General features: G+C 51.1%; 2 protein-coding genes and 1 pseudogene across 2 annotated transcripts; 1 reads left to right on the top strand and 2 right to left on the bottom strand.

The window, feature by feature from the left end:
- Positions 1 to 1,694: 1,694 nt before the first annotated feature.
- Positions 1,695 to 7,811, bottom strand: KLK5 (kallikrein related peptidase 5). The gene is made up of 5 exons (XM_045531029.1): positions 7,739 to 7,811; positions 5,452 to 5,710; positions 4,540 to 4,796; positions 4,323 to 4,456; positions 1,695 to 1,954 (listed from the first exon to the last, which is right to left on the bottom strand). Exons 1-5 carry the CDS (start codon positions 7,809 to 7,811, stop codon positions 1,799 to 1,801), a joined length of 879 nt encoding a protein of 292 aa, XP_045386985.1. The 3' UTR covers positions 1,695 to 1,798.
- Positions 7,812 to 11,903: 4,092 nt separating this feature from the next.
- KLK6 (kallikrein related peptidase 6) lies at positions 11,904 to 18,505 on the bottom strand. Its single transcript, XM_045531027.1, has 5 exons — positions 18,466 to 18,505; positions 17,915 to 18,068; positions 14,942 to 15,189; positions 13,739 to 13,875; positions 11,904 to 12,255 (listed from the first exon to the last, which is right to left on the bottom strand). The coding sequence occupies exons 1-5, from the start codon at positions 18,503 to 18,505 to the stop codon at positions 12,097 to 12,099; spliced, it is 738 nt and encodes a 245-aa protein (XP_045386983.1). The 3' UTR covers positions 11,904 to 12,096.
- On the top strand, positions 13,250 to 13,305 carry LOC123624890 (annotated as a pseudogene).
- Positions 18,506 to 21,904: the final 3,399 nt, after the last annotated feature.

Below are 21,904 nucleotides of genomic sequence, written 5' to 3'. Positions count from 1 at the left end.
AGTCTCGCTTTGTTGCCCGGGCTAGAGTGAGTGCGGTGGCGTCAGCCTAGCTCACAGCAACCTCAAACTCCTGGGCTCAAGCGATCCTCCTGCCTCAGCCTCCCGAGTAGCTGGGACTACAGGCATGCGCCACCATGCCCGGCTAATTTTTTCTATATATATTTTCAGTTGGCCAGATAATTTCTTTCTATTTTTAGTAGAGACGGGGTCTCGCTCTTGCTCAGGCTGGTCTCGAACTCCTAACCTCGAGCGATCCGCCCGCCTCGGCTTCCCAGAGGGCTGGGATTACAGGCGTGAGCCACCGCGCCCGGCCCAGCAGCTCCATTTTGTTCTCCACAAAGAGCTAGATCTTCTTAGTTCATAAACCAGACCATGTCTCCCTCTGGCTTACAAACCCCCAATGGCTTCCCAACCTCTTTGGGAAAACAAGCAAACAAGAGTCCAGTTATATTAGTGAAATGTCTTCTCTCACTCAGTTCCTGGGCAACGCCCAGCATGTCCGCGAGAGCCTTTGCATTTGTCCGTGTCTCTGTCTGGAGCACCAGTGCCCCGGGTACCCATGAGCCTCGTCACCTTGCAGCCTGTGGGTCTCAACTCAAACACCACTTCCTCGGAGGAGCCCTTTATACTAATGACAGTCGCTGCTGTCACAAATTGTGACAAATTCAGTGGCTTACAACAACACAGATGAATTCTCTTACAGTTCTGAAGGTGGGAAGTCCAAAATGGGTCTCACTGGGCAGAAGTCAAGGTCACTAGGGCTGGTTCCCTTTAGAGGCCCCAGGGGAGAGTCCGTTTCCACATCCTTCCAGCTGCTAGAGGTCCCCCATACTCCCAGGTTCACGGCCGCTTCCTCCACCCTAAAAGTCGGCAGCGTAGCATCCTCTGTCTCTGATTCTGATCTTCCCACCTCCCTCTGATAAGGGCTGATTATCTGGTCCACCCAGATAATCCAGAATCATCCCCTCATCTCAAGATCCTTAACTTAATCACATCAGCAAAGTCCCTTTGCAATATAAGGTTATATATTCATAGGTTCCAGAAATTAGAAAGAGGACATCTTGTGGCGGGGTGGGGGGCATTGCACCCTCCTTGATCATCCAATATAAAGAGATTCCCTCCCTCCAACATTCCTCCTCTTTATTCATGCCCTGATCTTGTTTTATTTATATCACTTACATAATTATTAGAGAATGCACACATTTACCTATCTCTTTATTGTCTATATTCCGCTATGGGAACGTGAGCTTCAAGAGGCAGGATTTTTTTTTGTCTGTTTTGCCGGATGGGTATCCCCAGCCCCTGAAATTGTTCCTGGCACAAAATCGCCACCAGATCAACATTTATGAAGAAAATGAAAAGTAGCTTGAATGGATCTCTGTTTCTCACAACCCGAAGAACCTAATAGACCAAACACGGGAGCCCAGCGGGGGGAAGTGACTTGTTTGCCGCTGCCGGGTACAGGCAGGAGACACACACAGAGGCCACTTCTCCTTAGACGGTTTATTTCTGGGATTAAATTTCAGTCACAGCTGCAGAGAAGGAATGGACTCTGGGCTTGAGGACGGAAGCTCTGGGGAGAGTGAGACACACCTCCCACCTGGGCATTCTGGGGAATTGTCCCCAGGATACGACTAGAGAGACAGGGCGAGTCCCCTGGTGGGGAAGTGGACCCTGATTCCAGGAGATGCAGGGGCGGGGGTTGACATCCTCAACATGCTTAGGAAGGAATGGGGGTCTGCAAAGAGTGTTGGGGTCCCTGTAGCGGGGAATGCCAGCATTCTGGATCCTGGATGACTCAGGTGTTGGCCTGGATGGTGTTGTGGATCCACTTGGAGAACTGGCAGAGGTCGGTGTAGACACCGGGTTTGTTGGGCTGGGCACAGGGGTAATCTCCCCAGGACACGAGTCCCTGCAACTTGCCATTGCAGACCACGGGCCCCCCGGAATCACCCTGTGGAGGGAGGCAGGAAGAGGGAGACACAGGGGCCCAGAGATACGCAGGTGGACAAGGTCCAGGGCAGCAAGAGACAGACACACAGAGAGGACAGAGATGGGGACACAGGCAACAAGAGAGAGAAGGACACGGAGAGTGTTATTGCCATTTCACCCCAAGTCTGACCTTTAGAAACCCCATTTGGCCCTCTCTGCCCAACCCCCCAGCCTCTTCTCCCAACTCCCTGCTGTCCAAACATCTCCCTTTGCTGGGGTCTGTGACCTTTCCTCTCAGCATCTCCATTCTTTGTCCCCACTCCATCCTGGTCTGTCTCCCCCATCCTGTGTCTCTCTGCCTCTCTATTACTCTCTCACGCTCCCCTCCAACCTGTGTGTGCCTCATTTCTCCTCCTGGGCTCTCCTTCCTCCCTTCTTCACTCTTCCCCAATCCATCCTGTACTTATTCCTCCTTTTGCAGGAATGCAGTCCTCAGCCCCTGGATGAGGGCTTTTCCACCTGGCGCCGTTGATAATTCCTTCTTGCGGGTGTCGTCCTGTGCACAGTAGGATGTTGAGCAGCACCCCTGGCCTCTACCCACTGGACGCCAGTAACACCCCATGCACCCAGATGTGACCTGCATTTTATGTCTCCAGGCATTGCCGAAGGCCCAGAGTTGAGAACTGCTCCCTTGGACTAATTAATGGTGCCTGTCCTTAATTCTCCATAGCTTCCCATAATTGCCTTCTTACAATGATACTTACCACTCTTCACTGTCATTTCTTACTCATGTTTATGCAAATTATGAATAATTACACAAGGTCCTGGTATCAATTCTAAGGACTTGCTTTTTTTCCCCATTAGCACACACTGTTTCAAGGCAAATGAACTTAGCTGCCTGGACCTCTAAATTTCAACTTTCTTGTGATTTAACTTTTCTCATTATTTTTTGTTTAATACCCCTGAAGAAGTTTTTTTTTTTTTTTTTTTTTTCTTTTTTGGGAGACCGTTAGTTAACTGCTCTGAGCCTTGGCTCTTTGTCTGCAAAATAAGGCTAATAAAAATGGTTAAATGAGTAATGAGTTGATGTAAACTACTTAGAAGTGTCCAGTGATTAGTTGCTGCTATTATTATACTATTAATATTAGTGTTATAGTTGTTATTATTTCCTGCTTGTAGCTTTTAGTGGTCATGCCCAGACCACATGCTGCTATGTAAAAGCACCTTAGGTCTGGAAAAATGAGATACTAACCTTGGCTACAGAAAAGCTAAATGGTTTAAAATGCTGCAATTTGAATTAGATGTGCCTTATGCTTCTGATAAAAACTCCCCCCCCACCTCCTGCCCCTACATCCAAGTGCTTATAGTGTTAAGTAGGGACAGAGATGAAATTGGGAAACCTAGAAAGTTGTTGCAATTTTCTTGTTTGCAAAATTTGCAAAATTGGCTTTTCACAGCCATTAGCATGGGACTGAAGTGCTACTTTAGACCCCAGCTTACCAAACACCAAAAGTACTGATGAAAAGTACATTGTGCTATTCAAGAGCTTGTTAGTGTACATCCCTCTAGAATCACTCTCTGAAATTACTCTAAGCAGCTTCTTGATCATAGAGTTTCTTGGTTTTTTTTTTTTTGAACTTTTTATTCAGCCCTTCCAACAACTTTGTAACCTATCTGCTGTATTAAATATTCTCTTTTTAAAATACCTAGCATAGGTTTCTCTTTTCCTTCTTCAAGATATTTTACTAGCATTTGTTGGAAAACTGTCATATTACATATTTTGTTGGAACAAAATAACACTAACTACCACATCCCTGAAAACTGCCAAAATAAATAGGCAAGACTATGATGTCTATTTTGTGAAGAGTCTCCCCAACTTACATGCAGTGTCTTTATGCAGTGCCCAACCTGCCCAACCATACAAAACAACCTTGATCTCTCTCTCTAGACCTGTGCTGTCTAATACAATAGCCGCTGTGAAACATGGCTAGTCCAAATTGAGATGTGCTGTCAGTGTAAAATATACACTGGCTTTCAAAGACTCAACATGAAAAAAAGAAAAGAATATAAAATATCTCATTCATAATAGTTTTATATTAATTTACATTTTGAAATGATTGTATTTGGGACATATTGGGTTAAATAAATTGTACTATTAAAGTTAATTTCACCTGTTTCTCTTTTGCTTTTTAAAATGTGGCTACTACAAAATGTAAAATGACGTGCAGCTCACATTATATTCCCATTGGACATCACTGCTATAGAGCATGAGCTCTGTGCGAACAAGCTTTGGTCATTGTTAGAATCCCAGCCCTTAGAGAAGTTCTAGACTCCCAAGTCGGCACTCAGTATGTATGTGCTGAATAAATGGAGAAATCTGGAGTCCTCACCTGGCAGGAGTCTCTACCTGCCTCGTCACCGGCACAGAACATGGTGCGATCTACTTGTCCTGGGTAGGCCTTCTTGCACGTGTCCTGACTTAGCACAGTGATATTCAAGCACTGGAGGACCTTCGGAAAGTTCACTGTCAAACAGGAACACAATGAGAGGTGAGAAACAAGGGAGGGGCAGAGATGGGTGGGCATCAACAGGAACTTGGACGCTTACCTGTGGGGCTGCTGGTCGTCCCCCACCCAGATACCATGCACTTGGTCCCAGCAGGTACACAACGGGAGGAGACGTTGATGGGCTTGACATCCTGCGTGACACGGACTCTCCTGTTCAGTTTGATTAGCATGAGGTCGTTGGAGTGGTTCGGGTGATGGAAGCCAGGGTGGGGGATGGATTTGAGCCCCCGGAACAACTGCTGCCCAGATTCATAAACGGGTGACAGGGATGGGTGGCCAAGACGGACTCTGAAACCTCTGAGGAATATGGTGCAGATAAGCACCAACCCTGATCCCTATGCCCATAGCCAATGCCAATCCCAACCCCTCTTAATCCCAGTCTTCCTCCACCATTAACCCGAGCCCCAACGCCAGCCCCAAGTCCATCTAGGTCTCCAACCCCATGCCCACTCCACCCCAGTCACAACTCCAAAGCTATTTCCATCCCATCCCCAACCTTAACCCCCACCCCCCACATACTGCCATTCTCCAACTCCAAAACAGCTACCTCCAACCTCATTCTTAACTCTGACCCCAATTATATCTCCAATGCCATATCTATTTCCAATCCCAGTCGCATCCCTGACCCCATCTCAAGCTCATCTTCACCCTCCTCTCACCCCCATACTAAAATTAAACTCCTAATCCCATCTCTATTCCAAACCATTCAATAGATGTATGTTTCTAACCTCAGTTCAAGCCATCCTAACTCCCATTCCCACCACAACCCTCTTCCCTGTCTAACCTCACCCCACCCTACTCTCCTCCCCAAGTCCATCCTCTGTCTCACCCCTGACTCTACTTCTCCTGCTCCCTCATCCCCAGCCCACCGCCCCCAGACCCTCGCCTCCCTCCCCGCCCCGGTTCGCCCTTCCCGGGCCTGTCCAGCCCGCGGCGTGGAGCCCCCACTCACTGCTTCCTGCAGTGGGCGGCCGTGAGCAGCCACTGGGGATGCACCAACACGGCCCCGCAGTAGAGCTGGTTGGGCCCGAGCAGCAGTGCGGCCTGCCACGGCTGGGCATGCTTCCCGCAGTCGGACCCATTTATGATGCGGCTACTGCTGTCCTCCCCTCGAGTGTCCTCCTTGGGTCCAGCTCCAAGGTCCCGGTTGCTCGCATAGGGCCCCGTGGCAGAGGGGTTGTCACAGGAAACATCATTTGCAAGAACAGGCTCTGGGGACATAAAAGGGGGGGCGGGGCTCAGAGGCGGAGCTTGGACTCAGGGGGTGGGGCTTAGACTCAAGAGGCGGGGCCAGGACTTTAGGGGTGGGGCCAGGGCCACAGAGGCGGGGCCTGGAGTATAAGAGTGGAACCGAGGGAGCGTAAAAGAGGCTCTGACTCAAGGGCAGAGCCCAGGCTTGGGGAGGGGGGGAAAGGGGGTGCAGGTAGGTGTTGGGAGGGTGACTGGACTCTGACTGGACCTCACAGATTCCTGGGATTGGCTAGAGCTAGGTGAGTGGGACCAGAGGAGGTTGAAATTGGGTACAGAATTCCTGGCCAACTGCAGGGGCAAAGCCAGGGCTGTGAGAGTGGGGTCTGGGACTTCTATGGAGACCAGGGCTTTAGGGAAGGAACTTGGTCTCCAGAAGTAGGGTCAGGCCTCAGGGAATAGGGTCAGGGCTGGAGATAGCAGAATCCAAGATGGGGGAGGGGTTTGGAATCGACTTGGGCAGGGCCAAAGCCAGGGTCACGTGGGTCAGTCTATCCTATAAAGAGCCCTGACTTTGAAAGGAGAGTGGGGGCTGGGCTCTAGGAGCTGCCAACAGTAAGGGGGTGGAGCCTGGCCCAAAGGGGCGGGGCACGGAGGCGGGGCCTGATGGGGTTGGGGTGGGTGAGGGCTGACTAGATAAAGTCTGGCCTGGGGGCGTGGTTGAGGAAAGGGGGCGGAGTCAGAGCTCATAGGCAGAGCTAGGGTTGGGGGGCAGTAAGAGAAAAAGGTCTCAGCATGGTGGGCTGCGTGGAGGGGGAAAGCATGGCAGGTTTGCTGAATTCTCAGGCGCAAATGTGCCTCCTGTATCCTCCTGCCAATACCCGCCTCCCCACAGACCTACAAACAGACGCAGATGCCCCATTCCGTCATCAGTCTTCAGTCCCCGTGTCCCGTGTCCCTTCACTGGTTCGTATTCTTGCTGATGACGCAGAGAAGCGAAGCCCTGGCGCCGCCGTCATTCACGAACACGCTCCAAGGAACACACACGCAACTCCCATCACAGCCGAGCACACACGCAGCTCCGCGGACAGGCAGGCCTTGCTTCCAGCTAACGGTGCAGCTTTTTCTAGTCATATACGCATACTCTCTAGGCACAGACATTTTGGGGAAGCCTGGCAGGATCTCGCGCAGCCATCCACAGTGTCTCAGTGACATGCACAGGTGCCCTGTATGCATAGATGTCGACTACCGCACACTCTTCTGCACACAAGCACGTTGACATGGTGGCAAGGACACGCTCAGAGAATGTTTGCACGCCGGTCCCCTGCACGGCACAGTGCAAGTCATCCAGCATCCACCTTCACACAGCCACCATCTCACAGAGACAGCCACTTCTGCCACTCAGTCCCTCCAGGCAGGGACAGGAACTCCAGACACGTTACTGTAGGTCCAGCAGCAACCACACAGCCTCATACAAACACACAGTCACCTGGTCACCCTTCCATAAAGTCCCAAACTGTCACACGGTCACAAATACTGGTACCGATAATGTTGCACCCAGCCACGATCATGTAAGCACAGTCACACATTTTCATGGTGACACCACTTTTGTCATACACAATCCTGTGACACAGGGACAGGAACCCCAGATACCTGCAGCCATATGTACAGCCCTGTAGCCGTACATGGCCAAACACAGAGTAAGCATTCCCAGTGTCACGTACATTCACCCACATAGTTGTAGAGCCACACGCAACCTTAAATGCACACACACCCAATCACAACCTTAAAGGCACACACACAGCCTCAAAGGGTCAGTTCCATCTGCCACCCAGAGTCACCTGATATGGGAAAATGTAACCCCCCACCCCAAACACGCACTGTGGCAGTCACACGGCCACATGCAATGGCACAACCACAAATACAGGCACAGTCTCACATTCATCCAGCCCTGGGATCATGCGCAGTCTTACACAGCCCCCCAGGGGACGGGCACTCCAGTGCCACATAGACAGTCACCCACAGTCGCCCCCCACAGGCGTTCTGGTTACCTGTGACCCCCAGAAGCAGGGCTGTGATCAGAGCACCCAGAGTCCACATCCAGGCAGGTCCTGCTGTAGCCATGGCTGCTGTACCTGGTTGGGGGCGTGTCAGAGAGTGCGGAGACCCAGGCGATTCTGGGAGCTCTTAACCCACTTCTTCCTCCCCCACTTCACTTCCAGGGGGCAGAGAGGAACCACAAGGACACTGCCCCACCATCAGTGGCGAGTTGAGACCCAGGCACTACAGAGTTGGGAGAAGACTCTAGCGGCCTCCAGTCCGGGACAGGAGGGAGGACAGAGAGAGAGATGGGGCGCCAGACCGCAGACACCTCCCCCCACCTGCGTGATGAGTGCTGAGCCTCCCCCCACCCCAGGCCTCACCTACCTCTTCCCCAAGTAGGGGGTGGGGGACCTGCTCTCAGCTCAGCTATGGACTTCTCAGGCCTGTGCCTTCCTGCCGCCGCCGCCTCCTCGGCTCTGGGCACCGGGCCTGGGTTATAACCACCCACTGGTCCCTGGGGCACATTCCCGGGTAGTGAGGCGCCCAGTCCGGCCTTGGCAATCACTCCTCCAGCTCCCCTCACCTCCGCCCTGGAGCACCCAGCCCCGATTGCCACTCCCCGCCTCGCTGGCTGGGGAGGATGGGGAGGGGTCTCCGAAGTCAGACCAGCCCCGTGGGGGATCCTGTTTCTCACCAGCTCTGGGGCGCTCTTCTTGGAGCAGGGCTTTCTTTCTTCCTTCTTCTCTGCGCCTTTCACCCATTCCGCCTCTCTCTGCACCCTCTTTACTCCTCTTTCCATCTTTGTCTTTTTTCTTTCAGTCTATCCTCCCATCTTTCAGGGTTTCCTCCAATCCCAGTATTTCTATCTCAGTATCTGCACCCACTTAGTCACATCGTCTCCCCCCCCCTTGGGAACCCTGTTTCTCTCTTTTTGTGTCCTAAGTGTCTCAGTCTCCTTATTCCCCCTCTCTCTCTGTGTCTTCCTTTTCCTCTGTGTCTCTGTGATCCTCTTTTTTTAAATGGTTCAGGAAGATTTATTTGTCAGATACACCTTACTTACAATGCTCAAGCCTTTTATATTCCTTTATTTGACTTTTTCTTGCTTTTTTTAAATAACTTTTTTTGAGGTATGATTGAGGTACAATAGACTGTGAGTATTTAAAGTGTACAATTTGACACACACACTTCAAACCATCACCATAATCAAGGTAATAGACATACCCATCACCCCCAAAAGTGTCTTCCTGCCCCTTTATGTGTGTCTGAGATTCTCTATAGATCTCTTTCTTCGCACCTCTGTGTCTTTGTATCTTTCTCTCTCTATCTTATGCCCCTCTTTTCTCTGTGACTCTCATTCCTCCGTCTGCCTCCCCTTCCCCTGCATTTTAGGCAGGGGAGACTTAGGCCACTTTGCAGGGGAATCTCCCAGCACCCTCTCCTGCTGTCACCCTGAGGCCCAGGCCACAGGGCAGAAAGAGGCAGGGCTCCTGTCTGCCCCCCGCCCCCCGCAGGTGCTGTGGCCTGGCTGGTGTAGCCAGACGTGAGTGAGAGAGCTGGGCAGGGCCACCTATCGATGAAGAAAGAGGCCAAGGAGCCAGAATAGGGGTGGGTGGCTCCTGACCTTTTGGGAAATGGGATTTGGGTGGGGAGCCTGAAAGGTGGCTTCTCCCTCCCCAGTCCTGTGTCATCTGAGTCTGCCTCTCCTGGTCTCTTCTCCATTCCAGCTCTTCTTTCTGTCTGCCTCCAACTCTCTGCATCTGTCTCTGACTGTGTCTCCATGTCTCTGTCCCCCACCAGGAGCTGACAGCTAAATATTCCTCTGCAGTGTGCCAGACCCAGGTATGTCTGGGAACAAAATACCAAAGACACCTGAAGATGCTGCCCTGGCTGAGCCCTCGTTCCTTGAGGGCAAGAGCTGAGCTATCTTGTTCACATCTGTAATCCAGCACCTGTTAAATGGGAGGTTTTAGAACCCTTAAGGCTGGTTTTAGCACGCAGGGAAAAAAAAGCAAACAAAAAACCAGACAATAGAAACCTATTCTAAAGCTTATTTTGATTATGGGAATTAATATTTCATATATTCAAGTGATAAAACCAACAACCTACTTCCTTAGTCTATAAGTCCAGCTTATAACCCTTTTTATTCTCGATATATCTTAGCAGTTGCTCTTACAAGGGCTTTATAATAATGTTTGGTCCCATTTACAAACCAAGTTAGTTAAAGGCCTTCAAATATTTTAAGCTACATTTCTAAAACCAACACATCCCATTTTTTCTGGAAGTCCTTCAAGCTTTAGACAAAACTTCCAGAGCATTTGAGTAAGTTTGCATAATACATCTAAGTATATCATACTTATAAATATGATCGACGTTGTATTCTTTCAAATAATCTAATATTGGATGTAAATGTGGTATAACTCCATCTTAAAAATCACAAACCAATTACATATTTCAAGCTGAAGTCACAAGGCTGTCCCTATAATAGGTAAAATTCTCTTAGACATACAAGCACCTTAAGTACCAAATGTATGAAGATTCTACTTAAAAAAAATTCACACTGAGGGATGGGCTATTAAACATTTCTATTTTCAGTTCTAAAACATATCAGAGTTAAAAGACGACTTTAGTATAGAAAAGCAGTGAGGAGGCCCCTGGCATTTAAATTCTGACTTGGCCACCTACTAGCTGTAGACGTTGGGCATGCCATGGACCCTCCCTGTGCCTCAGTTTCCCTATATGTAAAATGAGAAAAATAATGGTATCTGCCTTACAGGCTTCCTAGGAAGACCAAATGAGTTAATATATGTAAAACACTTAGAATTGTACCTGGAATGTGCTAATAAGTGTTTTGAAAATTATTATTATTGTTATTGTGAGTATAATTATTCTTATTATCCATTAAGGGAGACAGCAGTTTCTTTTCAATGAACTGAAATTGATTTTGGTGGGGACAGTCATTGACTGGGTTCCTGCTGGTGACCCTGGTGAATTTCGTGGCCTTGTTTATCGTTCAGAGCTTCCGGAGGAGGCTGGTGGAGGTGAGCCCAGGCCATTCACATGACACCATATTTCCATCTACTCATTTCCTTCCATGAGTCCTCTTGAGAAAATTTTGCATTGCTTTGATTCTTAAGATCTTTCTAACGCCCAGACCTAACGGTGCCCTTCCTTTTCTCCAGGCCCTCAGGATCACGTCCAAGTGCTTGTGCCCGGCACTCAATGGCATCGTCTTCCACTGACCTACATTTCCAGCCACGTCACCCATTTCTCCTGCCTCAAACCCCAACTTCCACCACCCGGGACGATTTGCAGGTGTTCTCACACCCCCAGGCCTTTCTACCTGTCATTTCCTCTATGAGAATGCCATCACCTGAACTTCTGTCTATGGTGACTCAGATCCAGTCTCCCTTCTCCAGGCCTCCCAGTCCCAGCCCCAGCTCAACCCGGCATCCCCGCTTCAACCTTCTCTTTGGCCCCCAGTTTCTAGTCTTTCCCCCCTGGTGTGCCCTGTACCTGGCCCCAGTGCTGCTCCTGCTCACAACCCTTCCAGGGCTCCCAATTGCCCTCAAGAGAAAGTCCTAGCCTTTCAAGTTGGCATCCGAGGACTGTCAGGATCTGTCCCCTGCCATCTTCACCCGTCATCCTTATCCACATACAGTGGTGTCCCTACTCTCTCACCTCCCTGCTTTTGCTGCTGCAAAGGGAGTTTAGGAGAGAACTCCTTTCTGAGGGCTAGCACAAGGCTTCCTTCCTAGAGGGGAGGAAAAAATCAAACAGGGCTGTTAAAGGAGAACTGAGAATATCTGGGTTTCAGGGAGACAGAAGTGGGATCAAAGCAGAAAAGCACCACTCATAATAAAATCCACTCTTTATTGAGCACGCAGTGGGCTAGGCGCTGTTCTACATATTTCACACATTCAGAAACTTGAGTCCTCCCAACAGCCACTGCCTTATGAGGAATATATTATCATTATCCTAATTTTATAGATAAGAAAATCTACGTGGTGAAGGAAGTTACTTCCTAGGGGCACGTGGGTAGCAAGTGGCAGAGCTGGAATTCCAGACTTGTGGCCACTTCTCTGTAGGAAGAAAACAAACCCTTGGAATAATCGGGGGGGGAGATGCTTAGAAGGGATTTTCCTGTGTTCTCTTAGTGGTAGGGGAAGAGCTTAGCCTATGTCCTCACTCACCCCAGCCATGCAGGGATGGGGCTGGGTGAAATCAGGGGGAATTTGTGCTCTTGTGTCACTGCCTTTATTAAGCATCAGGGTCAGATCTGGGCAGGTGGGGAGGGAAGGCAAGGTCTTGGTGGGAATGTTCTGGAGCCAGCCAGTGGGGTCGTAGGCCAAGAGTTGGATGCCACAAGTCAGGGTCGGTTGGCCTGAATGGTTTTCCGGATCCAATTGTTGTATCTACAGACGTTGGTGTAGACTCCTGGCTTCTCCTTTGAACCACAGGGGACGTTGCCCCATGATACAATGCCTCGTAGGCGGTCTCCACATACCAGTGGACCCCCAGAGTCGCCCTGTAGGAAAGAGGGAGGAAGTCAGATACAGAAACCCACAGAGAGAGAGAGAGGGAGAGACAGAGACAGAGAGAAAGAGACACAGAGACATGCAGAGAGGGAAATATAGAGACACGCAGATTCAGAGATGGAGAGAAAGACTCAGGGACAGAGAGAGAGACTGACAGAGAGACAGACAGATCATGAGATGCACATGAAGACACAGACGGAGAAAGATGGAGAGAGACCAAAGGAGGCCCAAAGATGGAGAAACAGAAATAGGAACATCACGATCTAGAAAAGCATAGAGAAAAAAAAAAGAGAGAGAGCGAGCAAAAGTAAAGGTTAAGAATGGAGACTAACACTCCAGCTTGCTGTGGATCACAAAAAATGGAGACCGAGGCCTGGCTCATGCCTATAATCCTAGCACTTTGGGAGGCCAAAGCAGGAGGATCACTTGAGGCCAGAAGTTTGAGACCAGCCTGGGCAACATAACAAGACCCCAGCTCTACAAAAAGTAGAAAAATTAGCGGGGGTGTGGTAGCACTCTCAGCTGCTAAGGGGGCTGAGGTAGGAGGATCGCTTGAGCCCAGGAGTTGGAGGCTGCTGTGGGCTATGATGATGCCACTGCACTCCAGCCTGGCAACAGAATGAGACCGTGTCTCAGAAAAAAAAAAAGAGAGAGACTGAGAGGTGTGGATAGAGGCAGAGATGCAGAGGGAGAGAGGAAGAGACATAAAATAATAGAAGGCAGAGAGAGGTGGGGAAGACAGAGCCCTAGGGAGAGATGAGCCTCCCATTGTTTTGCTCAGGGACACCTTTGCACCTCTTGTCCTGAGGACAGTCTTGCCTGCCCTTTCTTTGCTTCCAACTCTTTGTGTATCACTTTCTCTGTCTCTGTCTCTCTCCCTCTTGGCTGGTTGCTGCATGTCCTTCAATGCCTTCAAGTCATTTTGGCATAAAGAGGAGAGACTGGATGGATGACAGTGAGGGAAACTCAAGCTAAAAGTTTCTGGAGTAGTAAAGCTCTTTTAGAATTTGTCTAGCATGTTTTCTGACTGGAAAACCTGCTAGACATGAAAAAATATGAAAAAAAAATAGCATTTGGGTGTGAGAATGGAGCCCTCTCTCTCTCCAGCGAGGGTCCCCCTCCTCTAGAACTTGGTCATTTCCAAGGAGGACTCAAGGGGGCTCTGTCTGAGGAAGGACAGTCCCCTCACACCATCTGCCTCTTCACTGCATCTCTCTGATTCTTGATCTCTCCATCTCCATCTTTGTCTCTGCAGTTCCTGTCTCTGCTGTTTGTGTCTTTATATTTCTGCATATCCCTGATGGTGTCTCTGTGTATTGACTGAGTCTCTCTCCATTTTCCTGCCTCTCCCAGCTTGTCTCTGTCTGTTTCTGTAAAGCTTTCATTCGAGCTATGTCTTTCTCTTCCTGTCTCTGGCTGTGTGTTTGCATCTCTGTCCTTGGCTGTGTAACTGGCAGGTCCTGGCTGCCTCACCTGGCAGGAGTCCTTCCCGTGCTTCTCATCCCCGGCGCACACCATGTTTTGGGTGATCTGGCCGGGGTAGGCACGCTCACACTCCTCACGGGGCACCAGGTGGATGTATGCACACTGGATGGTGTCAGGGAAATCACCTGCCAAGGAAGAGAGGGCCAGGCTCATGCCACCACCCTTCCCACATCCTCCCCAGCCATCCACCAACCCCTGTAAGTCCTCTAGCCCCTATTGGTTCCTATTTCCCACTGATTTCCCTCTTCCTGTCTGTCTCATTCTTAGAACCCATTTCCACTGTCCCTGCCTCCTGATTGGCCCTTCTTCCCATCATTCTTCCCTCCCATTGGCCTGCCTTCCTCATTAATTGTCTTTTCTCCACGAGTCCTCATTTCCTATTGGTTTCCCCTTTCACTTAAGTGTGGCCTCCACTTGTCTCTCTTCCACTGGTCCCACCTTCTTCAGTAGTTCCGGTTGACCTCTAGTACTTTCTTCCTCTATTAGTCCCTCCTTTGTTGTACCCTTTCTGCTCAATAATCCATCCCTTCTTGCCCATTAATAATCCTGATTGGTCACCCCTTGATCATTGGTACTTTCCTAACTAACCTCACCCTCTTCCATTGGCTTTCCCTATTGGCCCTTCATCCAACGGTCCACCTCCCTCATTGGTCCTTTTCTAACTGGCCCCACCTTCACCCATTGGTCTCCCTTCCTATTGACCCTTCATCCAATGGTCCATCTTTCTTATTGGTCCTTCACTCTCAGGCCCACCTCCAATAGTTCTGGCTCATCTATTAGACCCATTTCTTCCTCTGACCCATTTCTCTTCTTGACCCTTTCCCACTTGGTCCCTCTTCCATTAATGCTGCCCCCTTTGCTCTCTCAGTCCAGGCCTGCAGTTGGCTCCCTGCTCTGTTGGTCTTTCCTCTTCCATTATTTCTTCCTGCATTATCTCTTCTTGTTTCCCAGTGTGTCCTGACGGGTCCCTTTGACCACTAACCTGCCCCTGACCAATGTCATTCACCCACTGGTCTGCTTTCTCCACTGGCTGTTCATGTATTGGTCCAAATCCCGAATTTTCCTCCCTCCCTGTTGACTTTTCACCCAGTGATACACTGGTCCTCACGATTAGCCCATCCCACGGCCCATCACCTGTTGTCCCACCTTCACCCTCTGGTCCACCTCCCCCTCCATCCTCTTCCTACTGACCGTCTGCCGTCTTGCCCCAGCCCAGGATGTGGCAGCTGGTGTGGTTGGCAGAGCAGTCCTTCTCCAGGAGAAGGGGCTGGATGTGTTCAGAGAGCTTGGCAGGGTGCGCCAGGCGCAACAGCATGATGTCCTGGTCATGGGTGGCCGCATCATAGCCAGGGTGGGTCACAGCCCGGACAACAGAGCTCTGCTCCTGAGAACTCTCCCTTTGCCGAAGGTTGTGCTTTCCCAGGTAGACTTGAAGGTTCCTGGGAAGGAAGAGGGCTGGGTCTCACCTGGAGCCCTTGAGTTACAGCTGAGGCTTCAGAGAGGGCTGGGGACTCACGAGTCATCCAGCCTGCTCCTCCCACAGTCTTCCCCAGCTCAGTAAGGGCCAATTCCATCCTTTCAAAATAACCTTGGGGGCTGTTCTTGATTCTTTATTTCATGCCCCACATCTATACTCTCCAGAAATCTTTTTGGCTCTCCAAAGTTTATCCAGAATCTGGCCACTTCTCACCTCCCCCAGTGCTACCACCTTCGTTTGAGCAGCCATCAGCTCTTACCTGGACTAGAGCAGTAGCCTCCTCACTGGACTCCCTGCTCTGCCTGTGCTCCCCTATGCTACATCCTCCACAAAGCAGCCAGAGATATTTCGCCAACATAAGTTGGTCCTGTGCTTCCTCTGCTCAGACCCTTTCTACGACCCCCATCTCACTCAGAACAAAGGCTGATGCTCTCACCATGGCCCACGAGGTCCTGCAGGCTCTGCCCATTACCTCTGAGACATCACCTCCTCCCACTCTCCCCTTTTCTCCCCCTCTGTTCGAGCCACACTGTCTTCCTTGTCTTCTCACCCCAGGGCCTTTGCACGGCTGTTCTCTCTGTCAGCAACTTTGTCCCCCAGGTATCTGCATAGCTCACTCCCTCACCTCCTTGAAACATCACCTTCTCAGTGAAGCCTTCCCTGGCTACCCAATTAAAATGCAAATACCCTCCCCAATGGGCAATTCCCATCTCCCTCCTCTGCTTTTTTTCCCACCAGAGAATGTATCCTCATCTGACTTATTATATATTTATTGTTAAATATTTACTCATTTTATTGTTTCTCCCTCTATAGCAGCAGGGCTGTCCACTAAAACTCTCTGCCATGAGGGCATGTTCTCTATCTGCACTGTCCAGTAGGGTAGCTACCAGCCACAGCACTTGGAATGTGGCTCACAAATTTTTCATTTTATTAATTTTAATTTAATTAGTCATGTGTGGCTGGTGGCTATCCAATTAGTGCAGCTGCTCACTATGAGGAGTTTTGTTCTGTTAAGATACAGTGTCCCCAGTGCCCCACCCAGTATCCGATATGTATTTAATACATATTTCTGAAACAAATCAAAGAGTCACTCCCTTGCTCAGAAGTCTCCCATGGCTGCCCATTGTCCTCAGAGTAAAACTCAGGCTTCTCAGCCTAGCATAAGAGCCCCGATGTGATTTGGCCACTTTCCAACCTTATTCCCCACCATCTTCTGCCCTGCAGTGAACTGGTAACTTTCTTTTCTTAGAATGCTGAAGACTGTTCTGGACTCATATTTCCTCTGCCCTGAGTGCTCTTCCCCTCCTCCATTTGGCTACGATTTCTCATTTCTCATGCCTCAGCTTGAAATTTATCTCAGCAAAAAGTCCTTCCCGCCCCTCCCCCATCTAAAGTAAGTACCCCTATTCTTTTCCTTAGGGTAACTTGTAATAGACTTAAGGTTGTTTATAATTATATGGGCTTTTGAGGGTTTGTTTCTTAAAGAACTGTCTGTCTGCACCTTTCTGCCCTTGTGTTCCCAAGGACAGGGCCAGTGTGTCTCTCATCCCCTGCTGAATCTCCACCGCCCAGCTTATATCTGGCACTTACTAGGTGCTCTTGGTCAATGTGCATGAACCAATGATGATGGTGGGAGTGATCCCAGGTTTCTCTGAGCCTGGGGGAGCCCCCCCCCAGGGGTCTTTGAGTCCATAACCCTGCATGACAAGGCCCATTCCCCCACAGGAAGGAGTGGTACCTATTGGTTTCCAGATCCTTAAGTTGTCACTTGCTATTTCTGAGCCTCAGTTTCATCACCTGCAAAATGGTGCCAAGGGTCCCTTGTTGTGGGGATTCCAGAAAAGGAATATAAACTGTTTTTTCCCTTTGCACCTGGCCTGAAGTTAGCAAGGAACACATGGCAGCTGTCATCATCAATCTAACGAGTGATTGTTAGTGCCCCAGAGGTTAGTCCTGGGCCCTCCATGCTCTTCTACCCATGCCCTCTTTTTGAATGATCCCATTGTATCCCTTGGCTTTAAATGCCGCCTATTTCCTGACAGTGCCCTCATTTTTACCTCCAGCTCCGACCTCCCCTCTGCAGAGGCCTACTCGGCATCCCTGCTTGGACATCTCCCAGGTATCTCAGACTCACTGTGGCTAAAATGAAATGGCAAATGCTTCCCTCCCCACACTCAGCCTCTCCCCCGACTCAGAGGAAGACACGACCAAACACCCAGTTCTTCAAGACAAATACCTGGAGGTCACCCCTGCTTTTCTTCTCTTTCCTTCCTATTCCTCGTTGTCAAGTCCTGCTGGCTCAGTCTCAAAATACGGCCCAAGGTGTTCAGCGTCCCTCCATCCCCACTGCCACCTCCCTGGTCCAAGCCACCCTGTTATGTCGTTAGATGACAGCAGCAACCTCCATGCCCTTGACAATGTGAATCAGATCATGCTCCTTCCTGATCAAAACTGTCCACGGCTTCCTACTGTACTGAGAATTAAACCCAAACACTCCCATCATGCTCCTATTGCCCCATTAGAAGGCAAGTCCATGAAAATAGCAATTTTGCTTTTTTGCCCCCACTGCTATATCCTTAGGGCTTGGCACGTATTTAGTACTCAATTAAATATTGGCCAGATGAACCTGGTTTTTGCACGGCCTCAGAATCTAATTGCATTAGCTCTCACTCATGGTGTGGACTTACGGTTTTTTGCAGTGGGCAGCTGTGAGGATCCACAGTGGGTGGATGAGAACCCCGCCACAGAGCAAGTGGCCCGAGGTGTAGAGGGCAGCTTGGTAGGGGTGAGAAGTCTCGCACGGCCCGCCATGCACCACCTTGTTCTGCTCCTCTGCCCAGGCTGAGGGAGACACGCCAGGCGCATCCCCCAAGGTGAATGACAGTCACAATCGATCGTCTCCATTCTTACTCCCAAACTTACCCCGTCCCCATCCCAAACCCAACCCCATCCCCAGCCTCTCCCCAATTTTCAAACCCACCTCTGACCTCTTCTCCACCTGGATCCTCATCCCCAAACCAAACCCGCCCCTAAACTCTTATTATCTTCAAACCCACCTCCCGCCACCTTCGCCATCTGCCTCCTCCACCTTTAACTTAGTCCCTAGCCTCTTCCTCTTTTCAAAGCCACCCACCCCCTACCAACACGTATCCCCCTCCCCAATTCCAGCCTCTTCCCCATCAATTGGCCCAACCCCCGTCGCAAACCGCCCCCCACTTCGACATGCCATCGCCCCCACCTGCAGCGACCAGGACCAGCGCGGCGATCAGCTTCTTCATGACGCTCCTGAGAGGGAAGCCACATGCCCATTAGTCGGTGCCTCGGACTCTGCCCTTTCCTCCTCTTCCTCTCCTTCCTCCCTGACCTTGACTCTGGCCCTTCCCATCCAGCCTCCAGAGTTCTTGTTTCCCCACCGCCTCAGAGGGTCGTAAGAAGGCTGATGCCAACGAAAATCCGGAACTATGCCTATCGGTCTGGTGACCCACAGTAGATGCTGATTAAATCTTTTTATTTGCTTCCCTAGTGACAAGACGGGGGGAGGCAATGCCCTTCCTCTCTCCGGGGCTTTTCCTCTGCACCGCGGCCCTGCACCTGCCTTGTCACCCACCCCCACCTGCAGGTTCTGGGATGCCCGCGATCTTACTTGCTGAAGGCCGCTGCCTGCGGCGGGGTTGGGGAAGGACAGCTCCGAGACAGGGAGGCAGAGTCAGAAACGCAGGCAGCTGCAGGAGCGGAGGCCTCGAGAGCAGCAGCAGAGCAGCCGGCAGAAGACAAGGGGCATCAGGACCCCGGGCTGTAGGGACTGCCAGACAGACACCCCGGCTCCCTGGCCTCCCTGCAGAGGAAGGTTCTGCCCCCAGATGCTCCGGGAGCTTCCTTTTAACCCCTGTCTCCCCAGGTCCCCGAGCCTGGAGGCCGGCCCCGCCCCTTTCCGCCTCACTCGGGCCTCCCACACACATTCCTCCTGCCCCCACCTCCCCATGACCCCTGACCTGAATCCCAGGGAGGGGCGCACGGGTCCCCGAGTGCAGTGGGGGCCTGGACTCTTGCATCTGAGGGAGGAGGGGCTGGGGGCCTGGACCACTGGGTCTGGGGGAGGAGGGGGCTGGGGGCCTGGACCCCTGGGTCTGAGGGAGGAGGGGCTGGGGGCCTGGACCCCTGGGTCTGAGGGAGGAGGGTTTGGGGGCCCGGACCCCTGGGTCTGAGGGAGGAGGGGCTGGGGCCTGGGTCTGGGAGAGGAAGATAAGAGCTTGCTCTCCTCAGTTCTTAGGTTTCTAGGTCCTTGAGAAAGACAGTGTCTCAGGCCTGAAATGCCAGCCTCTGGGGCCAGCTAATAGTGCCCCAGCCTCCCCACATCCCCCAACTTCTCCCTGTGAGCACTCAGGGACCGGCAGGCCTTCACTCCTAGCTGTGGAGCGCTCAGGCTTTGGGAACCAGCCCGCCCAGGTTCAGTGGGGTTGGGGTGACTCACAAACCTGCCCGTGTGTCCCTCTGTGTGTGCTGACGACCTCTATGTCCCCAGGAGAGAGCAAGCCAGCCAGCTAATGAGAGCATGTGTCACCAAACTGGCCCCCACCCCTGCCCCAGGCTGGGGAGTGGGCCCAGGCGCTATGGGGAAAGGGCCCTGAAACAATCGGCCTTTGTCCGCCCCCAGCACCCAGTGCCATGCTCCCAGCAGCTCCGTTTCCCAACCTCTTCCAGGCAGGCGGCAGCTGCATCAATAGCTTCCTTTTGTCCCTGTGATCAGCGCTGTCGCAGCCGTTTAACAGCCCACCTGGCCCTGCCTGGATATTTCAGGACTCTTGACTGTCCTATCTGCCCACCTCTGCGGTCTCTCGCTCCGTGTGTTTGGGGGGCTCCGTGTCCCTGTCTATCTCCCTCTCGTTCCCCCTGATGCTCTGACTCCTGCTTGTCTGCTCCCGGGTCTTGTCCTCTGCCCCTAGACTTCTCCTGCAAGCACCTCTGTGTGTGTGTGTGTGTGTGTGTGCGCGCGCGCGCGTGTGCAGGGAGGGGAGGCAGGCTCTGGGAGCCCCCGGAAGCCAGCGGGGTGCAGGAGGAACTGAGAGCTTATCCCTGAGATCAGGATGCACCGGGAGAGACGTGGAGATAAGCTGGAATCCGAGAGCGAATGGGAGCCACACGGGGCTAGGATGAGACATGGGGGTGCCGGGAAGCTGCAGAGGGATCGGGCAGATCTGGGGAGGTGCCTTTGAACTTGGGCCTGGAAAGCCGCGTCAGAGGTGGGGCAGGAGGAGAAGGTATGAGAACCCCTGGCCCTTGTGGGAAACAGCAGGCGTTGGTTGGTGTGGGCTGGAGGGTGTGGGCGTGTGTGGCCAGGGGAGGGACAGGAGGAAGGGCGCAGTGAAGCAGGGCATGGGGGTGAGATGGAAGATGGAGGGTTGGGGCGAGTCATGGAGGCTTGCGAGGGGGTCGTTGTGCTATGAGACAAGGGCTGGGAACAAAGTCGGCCTTAACACCTGCTTGGGCTATTTCATTTTCTTGCATTGATTGCTCAGTTCCCCCTCCATGAAGACCAATTTGGTATTCGACATACTCTCTGCACTGCTTGCCCCCTCTTCACATTTAACCCACTCCCCCCAGCACGCATGTGCGTTAACATTTTCTAGTAGCCACAATTTTTTTTTACAAGAAAGCAAAAAGATTTTAAGTGTCCTTACCACCAAAAAACAAGTATGTGAGGCAAGCATATGTAAAATAGCTTGGTTTAGACATTCCATAATATATACATACATATGTCAAACATCATGGTGTACCTCAGAAATACATGCAATTTGATTCAATTCAATTAAAAATCTGAAAAAGAAAAAAGAGGGGTTAGTTCTAATACTTTGTTTAACTCAATCTATCCAAAATATTATCATATGAAATCAAAATAAGAAAATTAGTAATAAGATCGTTTGCCTTCTTATGTTTTGGCATACCGAGTGTTGGAGTTTCCGTGTGTCGTTCATGCCTACAGCACGTCTCAGTTGGAACTCATTTTGAGCCATCAAGAGCCTTGAGCAGCCACCATGCTGCACACTGTATAAAGCCACCCCTCAGATGACTGTTCTAGTTCCAGGTTTGTACTGAGGTCATGGAGCACACACACGCAACGTGTGACATCTCCAGTCCTGGATGAAAACCAACACACAGCAAGTAGGACTTCAATCCGCACAGCCAGGTATGTAAAAATGTAGTTTATTATTTCCTAATTCAAGGTAAGTTCTGTTTTGAGCCCCAATTCTGCCTGCTGCAGAAGTAGCTCTGCCTACTCCTCTGTGTGTGCTCCAGCTTTCAAAATAATGCCAGGTTTTCCTGAACCGTGCTATGCCCTCTGGCCTCTGGGCCTTCTCTCATGCTATTCCCTCTTCTTAGAATGCCTTTCAAACCTTTTCCTGGCAACAACAACTTGTCTTTCAAGTCTTTGCTTGGACATCACCTCCTCCAGGAAGACTTCCCAGAACACCACCCAACAACCTCCACCTGCTGCGGTTGGATTAGTCACTCTCTCACGTAGGTTCCCACAGCAGGTGCCTCCCGTAATTGACCCTGGACCAGGGACACCTTGATTGACATCCCCCTCTCCTGCTGGACTGTGAGATCCTTGAGAGCAGGCACCTGGGCTGACTCACCCCTGTGTCCCTCGTATCCACACAGGACCTGGCCCAGAGGAG

This window comes from Lemur catta, chromosome 19, assembly GCF_020740605.2.
Source record: "Lemur catta isolate mLemCat1 chromosome 19, mLemCat1.pri, whole genome shotgun sequence".
Taxonomy (NCBI): Eukaryota; Metazoa; Chordata; class Mammalia; order Primates; family Lemuridae; genus Lemur; species Lemur catta.
This window is presented reverse-complemented; position numbering and strand designations above follow the sequence as displayed.